Raw genomic sequence first — 22,975 nt, 5'->3', positions numbered from 1 at the left:
CATTGCCTTAGACTCTAAAACTTTAAAAAAATTGAAATCTAGCCGTTAAACCGGCCCGAGCCGGTTAACCTATTCTACATGGATTTTGGTTGACCTGGTTTGATCGGTCCGGTTAATCGGATGAATTAAAGTCAACGAATCAACCCCCTAACCCAGCAACCCAGCCGGATCCCTGGTCGGGCCGGTTCGGGTTTCAACCGGTCTGATCCGGGCCGGTCCCTGGTCAACCTGGCTAGTTTAACACCTCTAGTTATAACTTTGGAGCGAGACAACTTATCAACGAGCTAGTATTTAATTTACTTTTTTAAAGTTTTGTCCAATCTCGTGAGGGCACACTTTGAGTGGGAAATAAGTTACCCCATACCTGAAACCACTGTAGAACAAAGTTACTGTCAAACGGGTCACCCAATAAGGTAAAAGTAAAACCCGAATATCATTAGTTAATTCCTAACAACGAAAGAATAGGTTTTTTGAAGGGTTTAAGGCAGCCTCCATTGCCAACCCCCTCTTCCTCCTCCTTCCCTTTCTTCTCTTTCCCCCGCATTGTTTCTTCTCCAAGTTAACCTTTTGATGTTATTTTCACACTTTAATCAGTTCTCTACACCTTTATTTCAACTTACCAGTCAATAAGACTAACCTTTTCTCTTCAGTTTTCCAATAAAAAAAGATCCACTGAATATGTGGAGATATATATCAAAACAAGCTTATTCAAGAAAATTCAGAAACAGCCATGATTCAGCTTTATTGGGTTTTTCTCAGTATTCTTCTTCTTTTGGAAAAACTAGACCTTTACAATGCTTGTGTGAAGAAAGTACTACAAACCCCAACTTGGGTTTGTCTCAAAATTCAATCTTTTCTAGAATTAGTAGAAAAGTTAGGCATTTAGAAGGCATTTGTGAAGAAAGTTCTAAAAATCCTCACTTGGGTTTGTCTCAAAATTCACTCTTTTCAAGTGTTAAAGGGGATTTTCGTGTTTGCGGTAAGAGGGGTAGTGGATCTTTAGGATTTTTGAGGAGTTATGGTAGTGCTGCAGAAGCTATTGCATCTACATCTGAAGAAGATATTGATGAAATTCAAGAATTAATAGAGGAAATGAACAAAGAAAATGAGGCTTTGAAGACCAATTTGCAACCAAAACAGCCTAAAACAATAGGTGGGATGGGGGTTGGGAAGTACAATTTGCTTAGGAGAAGGCAGATAAAGGTAGAAACTGAAGCGTGGGAAGAGGCGGCGAAGGAGTATCAGGAGCTATTGATGGATATGTGCGAGCAAAAGCTGGCACCAAACTTGCCTTACATGAAATCTTTGTTCTTGGGTTGGTTTGAGCCGTTGCGAGATGCTATAGCTGCTGAGCAGAAGTTGTGTGATGAAGGGAAGAACCGCGGGGCATATGCTCCGTTCTTTGATCAATTGCCTGCTGAAATGATGGCTGTGATTACAATGCACAAGTTGATGGGTTTGCTAATGACTGGTGGAGGAACTGGCAGTGCTAGAGTTGTACAAGCTGCTTCCCACATTGGTGAAGCTATTGAGCATGAGGTTCGTGTATTGCTTTGTTTGAATATGTACATTGCATGCAATTTTATATATTTGGATAAGATTCTAGCATGCTATACTGACCAAATATAAAAGAAGAAGAGGACGATACTAACACTCCCTATATAGGTTGCTCGTTCCTATATTGGTTTTTTTCCTCTCTAGGTTTCTTAGGGTCCTTTTCTTCGACCAACAGAGCAATGTTGTTACATGGAGAGTTTTCTTTATTTGTAAGTGCAGTTTATGATCTGCTAACTATTGCTGCCTGTACATTTGTTTGGATGTTACTTATTTTTTGGTGACCATGTGCTAAGACACTCCCCTCTCATCTAGAAAGGATAGGTAGTCGACAGAGAATAGAGCGATAGCACAAACACATTAACTGAAAGAGATTACAAGATTACATCCGTAGAGGAGTGGGGAAAGCTACTTAGATAGTCCGGTTGATTTAATGTGCTGTCCTGCACTGTCTTTTATTGATTAGCGAACTTGATTTTTTTCTTTTCTGGCCATAGCTTGCTTAATCTTTATTAGAAGTCTCTTAACCAAAAGTTGCTAATGGAACTAGGGAGAGATTGCTGTAACTTTTCATTTCTTTATTCATGTGTAGTATGTTGCACTATCAATATGGGTGAAATGATGCTGCAAAATTATCTCTTTCTTCTTGTTGATAAAGTAAAAGTTCCATTGATAAATTCAGAGAAAAACCTGCTATACGAGTGGTATACATAGGTGGTAGAACCTGCAAGAAACCATGGTTCGCCACAAAGCGCACCCAATCATCAAGACTCACTGAAATTTCATGGGTGCTCCAAAAATTGACTAAAAATAGTATATGCACAAGTGTATTTTCAACACCCTTTAGAGCTCTCCTATTTCTCTCACTCCAAGGAACCTATGCCCATGCCAATCTCCCAAGCCCTCTTCTCTCCAATTCCTTTGTTTAATGGTGCAGGTGGCCTAGATATCCTTCACTCTCCTTGGCATCACCCATTAAATTCCAAAAAGGTTCAAAGTTGTTCACTGTAAGTGGTTCACTACTTGACAATGGAGAAACAAATGATTCACGCCGTCTCCCACAATTTGCACATACAGCACATACTAGTATGTAAAAGTTTCCCTTCTCCAGATTATTTGCCATGAAGATAGCACTCCTAACTGCCTAACCATGTGAAGAAACACACTTCCCCTGGAGCTCCGACATCCAACTTGTGATATGCAGGACCACTTCCCTTCTCTTCTGAGGGGCATGCAATAAAAAGATTTCATAGAAAAGATTCTCTTGTTCATCTTCAAGTGTCCTTTTTTGTTGGCATCATTCATTGATTATAAAGCAGCTTCAGTATTCTTTGAAAGTGGTCAAACTACTCTCAATCCTACAAGTATCTTTTGAAGCCCAAATCCCTAAATATTTCTCTTTGCTTCTTATAAGTAGGCCGCCCTAGAGATGTAGTTCAGGGTGGTGGGGCCCAACCCCGATGTTATGCTCTTCCAGCCAGGCCCGAGGCTGAGGCTTCCGATGCAGTTATCACAGGTACTGTTCTGGTTTGTAGCAGAGATGCTTTAGTTTTATTTGATCCGGGATCTACGTACTCCTATGTGTCATCTTATTTTGCACCGTACCTGGTCATGCCTGGTGATTCTTTGAGTGCTCATGTTTATGTGTCTACACCTCTTGAGGTGCTCATTTATCGTCATATAACCGTTTATTTTTCGTCGAAGAGTTTATCGTCAAAAACATCAAAAAGTTTTTGACAGAGACATTCCGCCAGACTAATATAATGTGGGGATCTGAGGAAGACGAGGTTTTGGCCAGTATGAGGAAGTTGTTTCTAGATGAGGAAGACATGGACTACAATGCAATCTTAGAGGAAGAGGAGGATGAAGACCTTACCATGCAGACATTGGAAAAATGAGTCGTTCTCAGGAACCGGACTGCTGCACCATCCCGGGCTCGCCGATGTAGAAAATGCATTCAAAAATACCTGTTTTTAAAAGCAAAATGAAGGTTGCTGGAAAAGGCGTTAAGTTCGATTATGCGAAAAGATTGAGGGACTTGCCCTCAAGCCCTGATTCTGACGCTAATGTGCATGTCCAGGCCCCAGATGATGATGATTTTGAGTCTCCTGCTCCTCCTAAAAACTCGCAACTAGAGAGCAGTCGAATGACTCGTTCGCAAACGAGGGCATCCTATCATATCATCTCAGCCACTATGAGCAAAATCATCATCGCATACCAGCTGATCAGGTGGTGGTGCGTATATAATGCCATAACCTTTTCCCATATCCCGTATACATATATTATAAATATATACGTGTATATAACGCCATCTGGTCATGGGTCAATAAGGACATTTGGTTTTGTGCAATCATTTGCAGATTATTCTTTATTCTCTTGTATAAAGAATGGTTTAACATTACATGTTCTTGTTTATGTCGACGATCTGATCATTACCGGAGACGATTCTGGTGTTATTGCTAACTTCAAACAATATTTGCATCGTTGCTTTCACATGAAAGATCTTGGGCCATTACGAGTACGGGGGAAACACCGTTTTCACTTGTGTACGGAGCTGAAGCCTTAATTCCAGTCGAGATAGGGGAATCAAGTACGAGATATACTCAAGCTACTGAAGAATCGAACGAAGAAGAGATGCGGGTAAACCTGGATTTACACCTCGGAATTCGATTCCGGGCATACGCCCAAGTCCCATATTTTACTACGGACCCTCTGGGACCGTCGGAACACGGGTCCGAGTCCGTTTAAACAAAATGTTGATATGCGCCGACCCGACAAATTCATGACTGATTTTCCCGCCTAGGCCACAAACCGAGTCAAACCTGGCTGCCAAAGGCCAGAGAATCTTTGCACATGGAAGACACAGTCCCACGGCCCGCCAGGATAATCATGGCAACCACTCTCTGCCTACAAAAACAAGTGCTGCACAACTTGGTAAAATCACAATCTGTCAGCACAATCATGGGAGCCAATCTGGGCCAGCAGGAATTAGTGCATAACAACTGGACGGGGCCACTGGCAGAAAGTCTGCCAACACAATGATGAAAGTCACCTATGCCAGCAGAAAGTTGTGCCACACAGCTGGACGGGTCCACCGCCAGCAATACCCATCAGTGGACGTTTTTGTGTATAAATAGATATGCTTAGGTCTTGTTAGAAGGCAGATCTCACATACTTAGCTTGTACTTCCTTTTGTATATCAAGTAAATCAGAAAATTGGCCTTGGCCTCCAAACTCTTGTGTGTCTTTTACTTCATTATCTTTTCAGCCTTGTGTATTGTGCGCTTGCCATTCCTTGAGCACGAATTTGTGCTTATTTTTGGGTTAGGACTGAAGCTAGCAGCAGCATAAGGCTGTCTAGTTGTCCGCACGTAGCTTACTGGAGTTATGCCCTTGACAAATTGGTATCAGAGCGAGGTTTACAGAATGGCAACAGATAGAGATAATGTTGATCTAGGCAACATTCGTGGAAGAGACGAGTCACCAACAAAGAGGCAGAAACCGAAAAAGAGAGGGACAAGCAAGATGTGAGATCCCGCCATAACATCAACAAGTGAGGTGCCACCCCCACAACAAGTTAGCCATGGTGTAGATGGAGGTTTGGCTGCACTTCCTTTGGAAATACGAGCGAACCTGTTTGAGAAAGAGCATGTTGGTGACTATTAATGCAGTTCCAAACAGTCCAATTCTAGCTGGCATTTTGGGTTGTGAAGTAGGAAATTTACCAACTAAGTACTTGGGACTATCTTTGGGTTCCAAGAACAAAGTTGCAGATATATGAGAAGAGGTACTAGATAAATATGAAAAGAGACTTACAAGGTGGAAAGCACAGTACTTATCCCTAGGGGGAAGGATCATTTTAGTGAGCTCTGTCCTGGACTGCCTACCCACCTACATCATGTCCTTATTTCCTATCCCAGCCAAAGTAAGAAGAAGAATTGATCAACTGGGAAGGAACTTTATTTGGAAAGGCAACAGGGAGTCCAAAGGCTCCCATCTTGTTAACTGGAACACTCTCATCTCTAGCAAGAGAGTTGGCGGTCTAGGCATTAGAAACTTAAGTTTGCATAACAAGAGTCTCTTAATGAAATGGTTATGGAGATTCAATACTAAGAAGCAAGCCTTATGGAGACAAGTTGTCAACTGCAGGTACGAGCAATCAAGACACTGGAGCACCAAACCAGTGAGAACTCCTTATGGAGTTGGCAATTGGAAAGCCATCAGGAATCTATGGGAGGAATTTACAACAAACACAAGCTTTAAGATAGGAAATGGGAGGATGATATCATTTTGGCATGATGATTGGATTGGTCAATGGAGCATTAAAAGATCTTTTTCCTGATCTGTTCAATCTCACCACTACGCCTAATGCCACAGTAGAAGAAACTTGGAACTCCCAGGGCTGGAACCTAATTTTCAGAAGGCTTCTCAATGACTGGGAAGTCACTAGAGCTACTGAGATTCTCAAAGTGCTAGAAGGTTTTGCAGGATTAAGTGAGGCGGAGGATTCTCTTACATGGAAAGGAGGCAAGGGCTCTAAATTTACAGTCAAGGCTGCATACAACTATCTATCATCCAGAGGACACCCCAACTATCCTTGGCCTTGGAAAAAGATTTGGAAGATCAAAGCACCATTCAAAGCTATTTGCTTTTCATGGTTTTTTTTTGAATTGGTAACTATTGTATATATTATAAATATCAGTACATAGGTTGCACTGAAAACCAAATTTACATGGAGAGGATTTGGAGATGTTCTAATTTGAGACCTAGCAAGATCCTAGTATGTCTATGATTGTCAATGTATCTTTTGTGTACATCTATTTGCACCAAAAACAGAAAAGAAGAATACAATTGAGTTTGATCTTCTGCACTGGATTGCTTCTATCTTCAAAACATCTAGTGTTCCTTTCCCTCCAAACTGTCCACCAAATACAAGCCGGTACAGTCCTCCATCTATCTTTACTAGTTGCTTCAGCTTCAGCTTCTTCCCAGCTATAAAGGACATCTTTAAGCCTGTATGGCATTGACCATGAAATACTCCTAAGACTAATAAAGATTTTCCATAGTTGGTCTGTAATCTTGCAATGTAGAAACAAATGGGTGACAGTTTCTGCATTTTCCCCATACAGAAAACATCTTGAACACAGAGAAATTCCTCTTTTTATAAGATTATCCTGGGTTAATACTGCCTCCTTTGCTAGTAGCCAAGGAAGCAAGCTACCTTGTATGGAATCTTTGTTTTCCATATATGTTTCCAAGGCCATGTGTCTACCTGTTGGTTATTATGATTCAAAATCTTATATGCATCCTTCACTCGGTAAACCCCTCTGTTGTGCCTCTTCCACCATATTGAATCCAAACCTTCCTGTAATCCTGTAAATGCTTCCAGCTCTTTGTAAAGGTCAGCTAATCTTGTTATCTCCCAGTCATTCAACTGTCTTCTTAGAGCGATTTCCTATCCTTGATGACTCCACATATCAGCTACTGTCTTATGCTGGTTTTGTGCTAAACCAAACATATCTGGGTATCTTTCCTTTAAGCTTCCAATTCCTAACCAGTTATCATTCCAAAATGATGTGTTCCTTCTGTTGTTCACTCTTATGGAGGAGTGATTCTTCATTATAGGCCAAAGTTCTCTGATGGATTTCCACACACTTACTCCATATGATGTTCTGACTTTTTTTGACACCCAGTTATTTTCCTCACCATACTTTGCTTTGATCACTTTGCCCCATAAAGATTGGGGTTCTTGAGAGTACTTCCATAACCATTTCATTCTAAGAGCCTTGCTTTGATTCTTCAAATTCCTTATCCCCAATCCACCTTTTTTTTTGAGTGATAATCGTCGGGAAATAGACAAAATTCTCTCTCTACTTTCTTAAGCTCTTAGGCACACTCCCCGAGGAGCCTGAGAACAAGGATTTCTGAGATTCCATAAACACCATTAGCACGCCGATTAAATTCCGACCAACCCTCTGAAAATAGCTCCGACAAAATACCCCTCACGCGCCCCCACGCGCAGCTCGTCTCCGGCGAGACAAATGCCACGAGCCGGCGCGTGAGCAAGATCCTGACCTCTTTTCAAAAATTTCTTTTTGGACAACATGATCACTGGGTATTTCCGACCACACCCATACAATCCTTTCTGAATTCCGACAACTTTTATTTTTCCGGTGGCGGGAACCCTTCTCTGTCCAGATTTCTGGTTCCTGTTCCTTTTTTCTTTCAAGCTTTCTAGCTCACTGTGAAAACTTACAAACATCCTCTAAATTTCAAAAACTGAGCAGCTGGATAGTACAATATGGGAGACAACAGGATATATTTCAACGCAGGATTCAAATCTTTCGACATCACCAGATGGAACTCCAACAAAAACACATGGTTTGAATGGGTTGAGAGAAGTCGCAACATGATGAGAAGATCATCCATGGGCAGAAAGGCAATGGAATGGATCTGCTTTGCACTTAAAGAAGCATCGACAGGTCAAAACAATCTAGTGAAGAGATGGAAGTACAAGGAGCAAATGATAGAACATTTCTGTACTAGGAAATTTAACGCTCAGGAAAGATATATGAGTATTCTGTCACTGAAGGGAGAAGGGAGGTCAGTGATAATAATCCCAGAGTTAACTTTGAATTCTGGCTGGAAAGACATAGCAGCTAAGATAGAAAGATTCATTTATCAGACCACCAGGCTGAATTCCATAGTACCACCCAGAAACACTGTGGAAAATCTCCCTTATGCCCAAGCAGTTAAGGAGAGTAAATGGCAGTCCAATACCCTTCGAGAGGCAAGGGTCAACACGAACAATGGGGAAATCTCTGTTTTGGAACCTACTGGAGGAAAGGACACAGGTCTCCTAAAAAAATGCATTATCGTTTTTTTGGGAAAGAAATCAATGAGAGACCCACTTTAGCAGACATAAGGCGATGGACTAGTGCTTCATGGAACAAAGCATATGGAGTAAACATATACGAAATGACAGGCAACATGTTTCTTTTTGAATTTCCAAACAGATTCATGGCGGAGCAGATTGTGCAAGGGAAATGGAGATGGAAAAAGTTCAAGCTTCATCTGGAATGGTGGAATCATACTGCTGGTTGCATTCCAAACTCACAAATTGAGGAAACATGCTGGATTAGAGCCATGGGAATTCCTTTACATCTATGGTCACAAAAGATCTTCAAAGAAATAGGAGATCTCTGTGGGGGATGGTTAGCTACAGAAGAAGAAACTGATCTCAAAAATCATCTTAAGTGGGCAAGAATCAAATTGCTGGTGATGGCAGAAAGACTCCCAATGAGGTTGGGATTGAAAGAGACGGTACAAAATTTTTCATCCCAATCTGGGCTGAAATAAAGACACGGTATGAGCTAAACACTGATAAAGGAAAGGCAAGTGGGCAACTTACACAAGGTTCAACTTCGATGAATCAGAGCAGTAAAGTGTCAAAAATCGAGCTGAAATCCTATGACCCCGATTTGGTTGCACAAGTCATTTTTAATGACCTCTCGTGTGAGTTTTCTTGCACAAGTCATTTTTAATGACCTCTCGTGTGAGTTTTCTGTTGATACTGGGCTGAAGCCTTATATCGAGGAAATGGGAGGACCTTCTTACTGGGGGCAAAAGAGTCCTCTCCAGGGGATCCAACTCCCAATGTAAATCATGAAAGTATGCAAAAGGCAACACTTTTCAGTTGCAGTCAGCTAGAAGGTGGAGTAGAGTTAGCAAGATTGGAACATAAGGCAGGGGAGCAAAGCATAAACACAAAGATGGGGAATGATCATGTAGGAAGTGCTTTGGAACATCTGAAGCAATTTAGCTCTATCCAAGAGCGGGAAATCGAGGAGGTGAACCCTATAGCAGTTCAGCAACACAATCCATTATTGGATAAAGACATGGATACAACAATATGGGTCCATCAAAATATGATCAAATTGGGGAAAATGTTTGGAGTAGATTTTCAAGGCCATGAAGAAGAAGCACTGGAGTTGTTAATGCAAATTGACAGCTGCAGACAAGTAAGAAGGGTGGAGACAGAGTTGGAGGTGAAGAAACAAAGATTCAAAGGATCACTGAAATTAAAAGGGTTAACTTCTTTTGATGTCAAATTCAAGAGTGACGGGAAAAGGAGTAGGGGAAGAGATCTATCAATCATTTCAATATGAAGATCAAAGTAATTTCCTGGAATGTAAGGGGATTGAACGATAAGAAGAAAAGGGAGATCATAAAAAGTCAAGTGCAGAATTGGAGGGCAGACATTATATGCATGCAAGAGACAAAAGTCGAGGGGGATATCGAGGAAATAGTCAGGCAAATATGGGGTGGTAGATGGGTGAGGTATACAAGTTTAGAAGCTAGCTGCACGAGAGGGAGGATTTTGTTGTTATGGGATTGCAGAGTATGGAAAGGGGAGGTGTTACAGACTGGTGCATACACTTTGACGTGCAAGTTTGACGCTCTTTTACAGAATTTTCAATGTCACATAACAGGAGTGTACGCTCCAAATTGTAGAATAGAAAGGAAAAAAGTGTGGAGAGAAATTGGAACAGTGAGGGGATTGATGGAAGGTCCTTGGGCGGTTTGTGGCGATTTTAACGTTACAAGGTACCCTTCTGAAAAACGGGAATGTTCAAGGAGGTCCAGAGTGATGGTGGAGTTCTCGGATTTTATAGAAGATATGGAGTTGATAGATCTTCGACTTGAAGGAGGAAACTATACTTGGTTCAAAGGGGACAATCATACAGCGGCTTCAAGAATTGATAGATTTCTTATTTCAGAAGAATGAGATGTAAGCTTCAGAAACATCAAGCAAACTATCCAACAAAGGTTGATTTCGGACCATTCACCTGTGGCTCTATACTGTGGTGCGTGGGAACAAGCTAAATCATACTTTAAGTTTGAAAATTGGTGGCTGAACGTGGAAGGTTTTGATGACAGAATTAGAGAGTGGTGGGGATCTTTTGAATTCTCAGGAAGACCTGATTACATTTTAGCTTGCAAGTTAAAAGCTCTCAAGGGCAAGCTAAAAGGATGGAGCAGAAGTTACGAAGGCAATTTGGGACTGCAAAAATCAAAATTGCTAAGTAAACTAGCAGATTTTGAGACAACACAACAACTAAGAGCGTTGACAGAGGAGGAATCAGTGAGGAAAGCAGCTACTCTAATGGAGATTGAGGAGCAACTCAAGAATGAATAAATTGCATGGAGACAAAAATCAAGAGCTCTGTGGCTCAAAGAAGGGGATAGGAATACAAAATTTTTCCATCGGACTGCAAATGCACGCAAGAGAAACAACAACATTGACTAAATAATGATTCGACATGAAGTTGTCGAGGATCCAGAAAGAATAGAGAATGAGATCATTGAATTCTACAAGGAGCTATACACAGAACCTGAACAGTGAAGACCAACAGTCAATTTCGAAAATAGTTCAAGCATTTCTGAATCAGAAAGGGAGTCTTTACAGAGGAACTTTGAGGAACAAGAAGTGCTGAGCAGTCTGAAGATGTGTGCAAGTGACAAGGCTCCAAGTCCAGATGGATACACAATGAGTTTTTTCAGAAAGTGTTGGGACATTTTGAAGGAAGATATCATGACGGCTTTTAACAACTTCCATTCACAGGAGATGTTTGAGAAAAGCTTCAATGCAACATATATAGCTTTGATTCCAAAGAAGACAGGTGCGAAAGAATTGAGAGACTTCAGACCGATCAGTTTGATAGGGAGCTTCTACAAATTGCTCTCAAAAGTCTTAACTGAAAGACTTAAGAGGGTGGTTTGGAAAATTGTCGATGCTCAACAAATGACGTTCATCAAAGGAAGACAAATAATTGATGCAGTGTTGATTGCTAATGAAGCTGTGGACTCAAGAATAAAAAAGAAAGAACCTGGAATCTTATGCAAATTGGATATCGAGAAGGCCTATGATCATGTGAACTGGAGCTTCCTACTAAGAATGTTAGAACAAATGGGTTTTGGGCAAAAATGGATTAGATGGATGAAATTTTGCATATCTACTGTGAAATTCTCCATTCTTATAAATGGAAGTCCTAAAGGTTATTTTCACTCACACAGAGGTCTCAGACAAGGTGATCCTTTATCTCCTTTTCTATTCATCATAGTCATGGAAGGTTTGAACAACATGATCAAAACGGCTAAAGTCAGTGGATGGGTTAAAGGCTTTGAGGTAAACAGGAGTGGGGCTAACAATCTAGAGATCACACATCTCCAATATGCTGATGATACTCTAGTCTTCTGTGATGCTGAAAAAGACCAACTTAGATTCTTAAGGATCATTTTGGTTTTATTTGAGGGAGTATCAGGATTACACATTAACTGGAGAAAGAGCAATATTTTTCCCATTAATGAAGTTAACAACATGGGGCAACTGACACAGATATTGGGAGGAGAAGTTGGGTCCCTACCAACTGTATACCTTGGGATGCCTCTTGGTGCAAGATCCAAATCAAAAGAAATCTGGAATTCAGTCATAGAAAAGTGTGAGAAGAAGTTGTCAAGATGGAAATCGCAATACCTATCATTGGGGGGTAGGCTAGTTCTAATCAACTCAGTATTAGACTCTCTACCTACTTACATGATGTCTTTGTTCCCAATTCCAGCAGGCATTTTACAGAGATTGGACAAACTCCGAAGATCATTCCTTTGGCAAGGCAATAAGGAGAAAAAGGTCTTCCATTTAGTCAAATAGAAGACACTAACAATGGATAAAAAACAAGGTGGATTGGGGATAAGGAATTTGAAGAACCAAAGCAAGGCTCTTAGAATTAAATGGTTATGGAAGTACTCTGAAGAACCCCAATCTTTATGGGGCAAAGTGATCAAAGCAAAGTATGGTGAAGAAAACAACTGGGTGTCAAAAAAAGTCAGTACATATATGGAGTAAGTGTGTGGAAATCCATCAGAGAACTTTGGCCTATAATGAAGAATCACTCCTCTATAAGAGTGAACAACGGAAGAAACACATCATTTTGGAATGATAATTGGTTAGGAATTGGAAGCTTAAAGGAAAGATAACCAGATATGTTCGGTTTAGCACAAAACCAGCATAAGATAATAGCTAATATGAGGAGTCGTCAAGGATGGGAAATAGCTCTAAGAAGACAGCTGAATGACTGGGAGATAACAAGATTAGCTGACCTTTACAAAGAGCGGGAAGCATTTACAGGATTACAGGAAGGGTTGGATTCAATATGGTGGAAGAGGCACAACAGAGGGGTTTTCTGAGTGAAGGATGCATATAAGATTTTGAATCATAATAATCAACGGGTAGACACATGGCCTTGGAAACATATATGGAAAACAAAGATTCCATACAAGGTAGCTTGCTTCACATGGCTACTAGCGAAGGAGGCGGTTTTAACCCAGAATAATCTCATAAAAAGGGGAATTTCTCTGTGTTCAAGATGTTTTATGTGTGGGGAAAATGCAGAAACTGTCAACCATTTGTTTCTACATTGCAAGATTACAGACCAACTATGGAAAATCTTTATTAGTCTTAGGGGTATTTCATGGTCAATGCCATACAAGATTAAAGATGTCCTTTATAGCTGGGAAGAAGCTGGAGCTGAAGCAACTAGTAGAGATAGATGGAGGACTGTTCCGGCTTGTATTTGGTGGACAGTCTGGAGGGAAAGGAACACTAGATGTTTTGAAGACAAACAATCCTGTGCAGAAGATCAAACTCAATTGTATTCTTCTTTTTTGTTTTTGGTGCAAACAGATGTACACAGAAGATACATTGACAATCATAGACATACTAGGATCTTGCTAGGTCTCAAATTAGAACATCTACAAATTCTCTCAATGTAAATTTGGTTTTCAGTGCAACCTATGTACTGATATTTATAATATATACAATAATTACCAATTCAAAAAAAAAAAATCCACCTTGTTTTTTATCCATTGTGATGGAAGACCTTTTTCTCCTTATTACCTTGCCAAAGGAATTGGGAACAATGACATCATGTAAGTAGGTAGAGAGTCTAATACTGAGTTGATTAGAACTAGCCTACCCCCCAATGATAGGTATTGCGATTTCCATCTTGACAACTTCTTCTCACACTTTTCTATGACTGAATTCCAGATTTCTTTTGATTTGGATCTTGCACCAAGAGGCATCCCAAGGTAAACAGTTGGTAATGACCCAACTTCTCCTCTCAATATCTGTGTCAGTTGCTCCATGTTGTTAACTTCATTAATGGGAAAAATATTGCTCTTTCTCCAGTTAATGTGTAATCCTGAGACTCCCTCAAATAAAACCAAAATGATCCTTAAGAATCTAAGTTGATCTTTTTCAGCATCACAGAAGACTAGAGTATCATCAGCATATTGGAGATGTGTGATCTCTAGATTGTTAGCCCCACTCCTGTTTACCTCAAAACCTTTAACCCATCCACTGACTTTAGCCGTTTTGATCATGTTGTTCAATCCTTCCATGGCTATAATGAATAGAAATGGAGATAAAGGATCACCTTGTCTTAGACCTCTGTGTGAATGAAAATAACCTTTAGGACATCCATTTATGAGAATGGAGAATTTTACAGTAGATATGTAAAATTTCATCCATCTAATCCATTTTTGCCCAAAACCCATTAGTTCTAACATTCTTAGTTGGAAGCTCCAGTTCACATGATCGTAGGCCTTCTCGATATCTAATTTGCATAAGATTCCAGGTTCTTTTTTTTTTATTCTTGAGTCCACAGCTTCGTTTGCAATCAACACTGCATCAATTATTTGTCTTCCTTTGATGAACGCCATTTGTTGAGCATCGACAATTTTCCCAACCACCCTCTTAAGTCTTTCAGTTAAGACTTTTGAGAGCAATTTGTAGAAGCTCCCTATCAGACTGATCGGTCTGAAATCTCTCAATTCTTTCGCACCTGTCTTCTTAGGAATCAAAGCTATATATGTTGCATTGAAGCTTTTCTCAAATATCTCCTGTGAATGGAAGTTGTTAAAGACCGCCATGATATCTTCCTTCAGAATGTCCCAACACTTTCTGAAAAAACCCATTGTGTATCCATCTGGACCTGGAGCCTTGTCACTTGCACACATCTTCAGACTTCTCAGCACTTCTTGTTCCTCAAAGTTACTCTGTAAAGACTCCCTTTCTGATTCAGAAATGCTTGAACTATTTTCGAAATTGACCGTTGGTCTCCACTGTTCAGGTTCTGTGTATAACTCCTTGTAGAATTCAGTGATCTCATTCTCTATTCTTTCTGGATCCTCGACTACTTCATGTCGAATCATTATTTGATCAATGTTGTTGTTTCTCTTGTGTAAATTTGCAGTGCGATGGAAAATTTTTGTATTCCTGTCCCCTTCTTTGAGCCACAGAGCTCTTGATTTTTGTCTCCACGCAATTTCTTCATTCTTGAGTTGTTCCTCAATCTCCATTAGAGTAGCTGCTTTCCTCACTGATTCCTTCTCTGGCAACGCTCTTAGTTGTTTTGTTGTCTCAAAATATGCTAGTTGACTTAGCAATTTTGATTTTTGCAGTCCCAAATTACCTTCGTAACTTCTGCTCCATTCTTTTAGCTTGCCCTTGAGAGCTTTTAACTTGCAAGCTAAAATGTAACAAGGTCTTCCTGAGAATTCGAAAGATATCCACCACTCTCTAATTCTGTCATCAAAACCTTCCACATTCAGCCACCAATTTTCAAATTTAAAGTATGATTTAGCTTGTTCCCACGCACCACAGTATAGAGCCACAGGTGAATGGTCCGAAATCAACCTTTGTTGGATAGTTTGCTTGATGTTTCTGAAGCTTACATCCCATTCTTCTGAAATGAGAAATCTATCAATTCTTGAAGCCGCTGTATGATTGTCCCCTTTGAACCAAGTATAGTTGCCTCCTTCAAGTCGAAGATCTATCAACTCCATATCTTCTATAAAATCTGAGAACTCCACCATCGCTCTGGACCTCCTTGAGCATTCCCGTTTTTCAGAAGGGTACCTTGTAACGTTAAAATCGCCACAAACCGCCCAAGGGCCTTCCATCAATCCCCTCACTGCACCAATTTCTCTCCATACTTTTTTCGTTTCTATTCTACAATTTGGGGCGTACACTCCTGTTATGTGACATTGAAAATTCTGTAAAAGAGCGTGAACTTGCAAGTCAAAGTGTATGCACCAGTCTGTAACACCCCCCCTTTCCATACTCTGCAATCCCATAATAACAAAATCCCCCCTCTCGTGCCGTTAGCTTCTAAACTTGCATACCTCATCCATCTACCACCCCATATTTGCCTGACTATATCCTCGATATCCCCCTCGACTTTTGTCTCTTGCAAGCATATAATGTCTGCCCTCCAATTCTGCACTTGACTTTTTATGATCTTCATTTTCTTCTTATCGTTTAATCCCCTTACATTCCAGGAAATTACTTTGATCTTCATATTGAAATGATTGATAGATCTCTTCCCCTACTCCTTTTCCCGTCACTCTTGAATTTGACATCAAAAGAAGTTAACCCTTTTAATTCCAGTGATCCTTTGAATCTTTGTTTCTTCACCTCCAACTCTGTCTCCACCCTTCTTACCTGTCTGCAGCTGTCAATTTGCATTAACAACTCCAGTGCTTCTTCTTCATGGCCTTGAAAATCTACTCCAAACATTTTCCCCAATTTGATCATATTTTGATGGACCCATGGTGTTGCATCCATGTCTTTATCCATTAATGGATTGTGTTGCTGAACTGCTATAGGATTCACCTCCTCGATTTCCCAATCTTGGATAGAGCTAAATTGCTTTAGATGTTCCAAAGCACTTCCAACATGATCATTCCCCATATTTGTGTTTATGCTTTGCTCCCTTGCCTACTGTTCCAGTCTTGCTATCTCTACTCCACTTTCTGACTGACTGCAACTGATAAGTGTTGCCTTTGGCATACTTTCAAGATTTTCATTGGGGATTGGATCCCCTGAAGAGGACTCTTTTGCCCCCAAGTAAGAAGGTCCTCCCATTTCCTTAATATAAGTCTTCAGCCTAATATCATCAGAAAACTCACGCTAAAGATCATTAAAAATGACTTGTGCAGCCAAATCGGAGTCATAGGATTTCAGCTCGTTGTTTGTCACTTTACTGCTCTGATTCATCGAACTCGAACCTTGTGCAAGTTGCCCACTTGCCTTTCCTTTATCAGTGTTTTGCCATAAGGTGCACCCCACTTGATTGTTCAAATATCTCTCTATTTCAAAACATTGTTCGTTTTCTTGCGTCTTCAGCTCATATCTTGTCTGACTTTCAGCCCAGATTGGGATGAAAAATTTGATACCGTCTCTTTCAATCCCAACCTCATTGGGAGTCTTTCTGCCATCACCAGCAATTTTGATTCTTGCCCACTTAAGATGATTTTTGAGATCAGTTTCTTCTTCAGTGGCTAACCATCCCCCACAAATATCTCCTATTTCTTTGAAGATCTTTTGTGACCATAGATGTAAAGGAATCCCCATGGCTCTAATCCAGCATGTTTCCTCAATTTGTGAGTTTGGAATGCATCCAGCAGTATGATTCCACCATTCCAGATGAAGCTTGAACTTTTTCCATCTCCATTCTCCTTGCAAAATCTGCTCCGCCATGAATCTGTTTGGAAATTCAAAAAGAAACATGTTGCCTGTCATTTCATACATGTTTACTCCATATGCTTTGTTCCATGAAGCACTAGCCCATCGCCTTATGTCTGCTAAAGTGGGTCTCTCATTGATTTCTTTCCCCAAAAAACCCGATAATGCATCTTTTTAGTAGACCTGTGTCCTCTCCTCCAGTAGGTTCCAAAACAGAGATATCGCCATTGTTCGTGCTGACCCTTGCCTCTCGAAGGGTATTGGATTGCCATTTACTCTCCTTAACTGCTTGGACATAAGGGAAATTGTCCACAGTGTTTCTGGGTGGTACTATGGAATTCAGCTTGGTGGTCTGATAAATGAATCTTTCTATCTTAGCTGCTATGTCTTTCCAGCCAGAATTCAAAGTTAACTCTGGGATTATAATCACTGACCTCCCTTCTCCCTTCAGTGACAGAATACTCATATATCTTCCATGAGCGTTAAATTTCCTAGTACAGAAATGTTCTGTCATTTGCTCCTTGTACTTCCATCTCTTCACTAGATTGTTTTGATCTATTGACGCTTCTTTAAGTGCAAAGCATATCCATTCCATTGCCTTTCTACCCATGGATGATCTTCTCATCATGTTGCGGCTTCTCTCCACCCATTCAAACCATGTGTCTTTGTTGGAATTCCATCTGGTGATGTCAAAAGATTTGAATCCTGCGTTGAAATATATCCTGTTGTCTCCCATATTGTACTAACCAGCTGCTCAGGTTATGAAATTATAGAGGTTGTTTGGAAGTTATCACAGTAAGCTAGAAAGCTTGAAAAAAAGAACAGAACCAGAAATCTGGACAGAGAAGGGTTCCCCGCCACCGGAAAAAATAAAAGTTGTCGGAATTCAGAAAAAATTGTATGGATGTGCTCGGAATTACCCAGTGAGCGGGCTGTCCAAAAAGAAAATTTTGAAAAGTGGCCGGGAGGTTGCTCACGCGCCGACGCGTGGCATTTGTCTCGCCGGAACGAGCTGTGCGTGGGGGCGCGTGAAAGGTTCTTTGTCGGAGCTGTTTTCAGAGGGGTGGTCGGAATTGAGTAGGCATGCTAATGGTGTTTATGGAGTCTCAAGATTCCTTGTTCTCAGACTCCTCGGGGAGTGTGCCTGAGAGCTTAAGAAAGTAGAGAGAGAAATAATTTCCAAGCTCAAAGTTAACCTCTATTTTTTGCTTTTCATGGTTAGTGGTAAGAAAAGCCTGCCTCACTCTAGAAATTCTCCAAAGAAGAAAGAAGAGGTATTCAGACCAGCTCTACATGCTTTCTATGTCAACAGGAAGATGAAACAAATGAGCATCTTTTCTTACATTGTGTTATTACTAGACAACTTTGGCAGCTCTTTATAGCATTAGCTGGTATTGTTTGGGTAATGCCCAAAGACACCATTGGCCTGATATGCATCTGGAACAGTATTAGGGGAAGAACTTGTCACAAGGAATGGTGGAAGATTGTTCCAGCGTGCATATGGTGGACAGTTTGGAAGGAGAGGAATGCAAGATGTTTTGAAGGCAAGAGCAGTTCAACACAGAAAATCAAGAGTTCTTGTATTTCTCTTTTTCATTTTTGGTGTAAAGAACAGTTGATAGGTGATGTGGAATCACTACTAGACCTTTTTGATTCTCTGCAAGATTTTCAGGGGTTGTACTTGTAAATATTAGATATCAGCCTCGTTTTTTGGGTGCTGAAGAATATAATTGTTACCTTTTTCAAAAAATAAATAAATATAGTTCTCCTTGCTGCAACCTGCACACTTGTGCCATTGATGGTCTTTTGGCTCGATATATTGTATATTGTGGGAAAAGTATTTTGCAAGTTGTTTCTTTGAACCGTCTGTGCTTCCAAAAGCGGACTCTATGTTTACCAACTCTAAATGTTATGTTCCCGCCAAAATTCTCCCACCCTTTTATGAAGCTCCTCCATAAACCGCATCCATACAACGTTTACTGCTCTCATTCGTCCTCCACTCTCTTCCTGCATGTCGTGCTTGTTAGCTATGACCATTCTCTACAGGGATTCTTCTTCATTTCCTAACCTTCATATCCTAGGAGTGCTTTGTCAAAAATCCCTAAGTCCCTCAGCCCAAGTCCTGCAAACTTCTTTGGGGTTGTCACTGTCTTTCAATCTTCCAAGTGGAACTTCTTCATTCCCTCTTTAGCATATAACTCAGACTTCCTAGTGATCACAATCGGAAATTCGGAAGACTCAGGACATATAGTAAGTTTGGATGTGCAAGATATGCTCTTGATAACCTTATAAAAAAAAAAGATATGCTCTTGATCAAAACTTCATTTTTAGTATCGCTTCTGCTATCCTTCTCCTTTTCTCCAATCTTTCTATCACTGTGACTTCCCTACTTGAAGCCTCCTAACGACAAACCTAGGTTGAGTGCGATGAACCAATGTTGCAATTGATGACTTGCTATTCGCGCAATCTTGTCCACCTCGTTTACTCGTATGATTTCACATTTCTTTGATCTTCAACCTTGATATTTCCTCAAACCATATCACTACCAATCTGAGGGGCTGTAGCTATGTCTGATCTGCATTGCAAGAAACTAGTTTAAAAAAAAAGGGCAGCCCGATGCAAGGCATCATGCATTCACGCAGGGATTGCAAGAAACTAGTTTCATCAACAAAAAATAGATGCAAGACTGTGATTTTATTATGTCTTCCCACATTAGCTTTAAAGCTCTTTATGTAGCTCCCCATTATGCCCTGGTCGGCCCATCATCTTGTCGAATGCCTCTATCACCAAGATAAAAAGCACCGGAGGTAGCAGTTCTCCTTGTCTCAAGTCTGTGGTAATAGCTCAGGAACTACTTGGAATCCCATTTATTAGCACGGAGAACTGACTATTGATAAGCAAAAGAATGTCCACTTCCTCCAATTTTCCTCGAAGCCCATCTTCGTCATCATAATGGCCAAGCAGTTCCAATTGATTTGGTCTAGTATTGTTAAAGGCTCACTTAAAGCGCGCTTAATTCTGGAAGCTTAGTGAAGCCAAGGTTGTGCATTTTGCCTCGCTTAGTTGGCACTTTAATGTCAGCATCAAGGTGTTAAGGTTTGTGCACCTTCACCAATGGTTATATCTTTAAGAGCACAACATATGCATAGCTCAATTACGGGTTTTTCCATTTTTTGGTCCAAATAATTATTGTTCTTACATTAGATTTCTATTTTTTATTTTTTCTTCGCTAAAGCCCATGCTTTAATTGCGCTTTGTGCTTAAAAGCTCCAACAAACTTTGGCGTCTTTTTTCTTTTCGCTTTGACAACTCTGTCATAAGCTTCTCCAATTCCAGCTTACAAAGAATCCCTTGGATGCCATCCTTTCTCTTGGAGTCCACTAGTTCGTTTGCCACCAAGCTGCATGTTTCTCTTCCTTTGCACAAACACATTTTGGCGAAGTTGACATTGTTTTCCAGTACCTTGTTCAGTTTATTTGCAAGCACCTAAGAGATGATCTTGTAGATGCTTCCCCAGACTAACAGGTCTGTCATCTTTAGTATTCTTTGCGCCCTCCTCTTTCAGAATTACGGCAATGAACGAGAGCGGCATTATTTCATCATATAACCTCTGTGGGTGATTTTTATTATTTACTAATTTACTGCCTCTACAATTCACAAGAAATTTGCTTCATCTATCACATTGAGCCCAGAATTATGGTTCTTGACCTGTAGTATCAGCTAAAGTGAATGAACATTGTGCTATTCTTCTGAGTTTTTGTTTTGTATGTTCTTCAGCTATACCAATGGGCTATTTGTATGTAGTGCCATCATATCATGGATTTTTCTTTAAGTGATTCTTTCAGGCTAATGGGAACATTTTGGTTTTTTGTTTGTTGTCTCAACTTGTTAGCCTAAGTTTAGAAGCGTTTCTCATGTCTAATTAAATATTAGTATATAACAAGAAAAGAGCTGTTCGACCAGGCTTGTCTAGTTCATTTACTCCTCTTTCAATTCCTTTCAGGCCAGAATACATAGATTTTTGGAGAAGACCAAGAAAAGCAATGCATTGAGTGGTGACTTGGAAGATACACCTGGTGATATAATGAAAGAAAGAGAGAGGCTAAGGAAAAAAGTAAAAATTTTGATGAAGAAACAAAAGCTGCAGCAGGTTAGAAAGATAGTGAAGCAGCAGGATGATGAAAAGCCTTGGGGCCAGGATAACCTTGTTAAGGTTTGTGTTTAACACAGTCTTCCCGTTATCACCTTTGTACAATCAGTATTGGATCTTCCTTTCTCTTGGCCTGCCCTTGTGGTTGTACTTATCATAGTGTATGATGCTTTTGCTGAAATAATGCCTTTTTATAGGTTGGGTGCCGATTGATTCAGATATTAATGGAAACCGCCTATATACAGCCTCCAAATGATCAGTTAGATGATTGTCCACCAGATATTCGGCCAGCATTTGTGCACACCCTCAAAACTGTGGAAACAATGTGAGTACAAACTTAATACAATGAAGCCCTTCCCCTCAGTAGCCCCAAGTGAGAAGTAGAGGAAACGAAGAAAAGAAATCCACGCTCTTTTCAACAAGGGGTTTGCTGTAGATAACAACATCTCAGATCATTGTTGATATCTTTTATGGCTTCTGTGGTTACAGGAAAGGTAGCAGGAGATACGGTGTGATTCAATGTGATCCACTTGTTCGTAAAGGCCTTGATAAAACTGTGAGTACAGTATTTCGTGGGTATTCATTGCCTGCTGGGTGTAATGTGATTCTCCTGCTTAATCAATTTTTCTTAGAGGAATTGTAATTACAGTAAATTTGTGCTCGTGAACAGGCTAGACACATGGTGATTCCATATATGCCGATGCTGGTTCCTCCACAGAGTTGGTTAGGGTTAGTTTGTATATCTTTTCTTATTTCCAGTCTGTATTCTATTTTCTCCTTTCTGCCCTAGTGAATAAAGGCTTTTGTTTTCTTTTCAAAAAAAGAATAAAGGCTTTTGCTCCCTGTTGGCTGGAATTTTAGTAACTTTGAGGTGTGTCAAATCCATTCTCAAGATAGTTTATGGAATGAGATTTCTCACTTATACTCAATGCTAGAATTATTGTTTTGTGTAATCTGTTATTGGTATTTGCTTCTTCCTGAAGCATATGGTTGAGCTTTAAAGACATATAATAATTTTGCTCCAACAGTAGTTAGATGTCTGTTCAGATAAAGCTAAACTGATATAGTGATATGTGAATAAGGCTTATTGACTTTCTGTGGTTGGCAGTATGAGCACATATGAGCATCAGTTGCCCGGTTTGGTAATTCCAGCTCATTGGGCCTCAACACCATGTATGAATTGGGTTAAAGTTCCATATTTTCTGGCAGGTATGACAAAGGTGCTTACTTATTTTTACCATCATACATTATGCGGACACATGGAGCAAAACAGCAGCGTGAAGCAGTTAAAAGAGTTCCAAAGAAGCAATTGGAACCTGTATTCCAGGTTTGTCAGGCAGATGTTCCCTTTCTATTGTCTCTTCTACATAGTATTCAATAGATTTCGAGCCCAACTCCACCTCATAACCCCCCCTCCCCCCCCCCCCAAAAAAAAATGGAGAAAAAGAATTCAGGTCTTGTTTTTCACTTATATATTTTGGCGGTTCAGGCACTTGACACTCTTGGTAATACCAAATGGAGGTTGAATAGAAAGGTACTTGGCATAGTAGACAGAATATGGGCTAGTGGAGGTCGCCTTGCTGACTTAGTCGACAGGGAAGATGTGGGTGACAACACTACATGATGTTGAGATTATGTTTTCCCTTGCTTCTTGAGGTTTGTTTAACTGCATGCATGTTTTCTTA

General features: G+C 40.3%; 1 protein-coding gene across 1 annotated transcript in view; it reads left to right on the top strand.

The window, feature by feature from the left end:
* The first annotated feature begins 678 nt into the window (after positions 1-678).
* LOC104218451 (DNA-directed RNA polymerase 1, mitochondrial) overlaps positions 679-22,975 on the top strand; it is a 29,032-nt gene continuing 6,735 nt past the window's right edge. Inside the window, 7 exon segments of the mRNA NM_001302573.1 lie at positions 679-1,539; positions 21,144-21,353; positions 21,488-21,615; positions 21,780-21,846; positions 21,961-22,019; positions 22,500-22,617; positions 22,780-22,893. Coding sequence (NP_001289502.1) covers positions 679-1,539; positions 21,144-21,353; positions 21,488-21,615; positions 21,780-21,846; positions 21,961-22,019; positions 22,500-22,617; positions 22,780-22,893 — 1,557 coding nt within the window.

This window comes from Nicotiana sylvestris, chromosome 10, assembly GCF_000393655.2.
Source record: "Nicotiana sylvestris chromosome 10, ASM39365v2, whole genome shotgun sequence".
In the NCBI taxonomy this organism is placed as follows: domain Eukaryota; kingdom Viridiplantae; phylum Streptophyta; class Magnoliopsida; order Solanales; family Solanaceae; genus Nicotiana; species Nicotiana sylvestris.
Note: the sequence above shows the minus strand (reverse complement) of the source record. Positions and strands in the feature narration are given on the sequence as shown.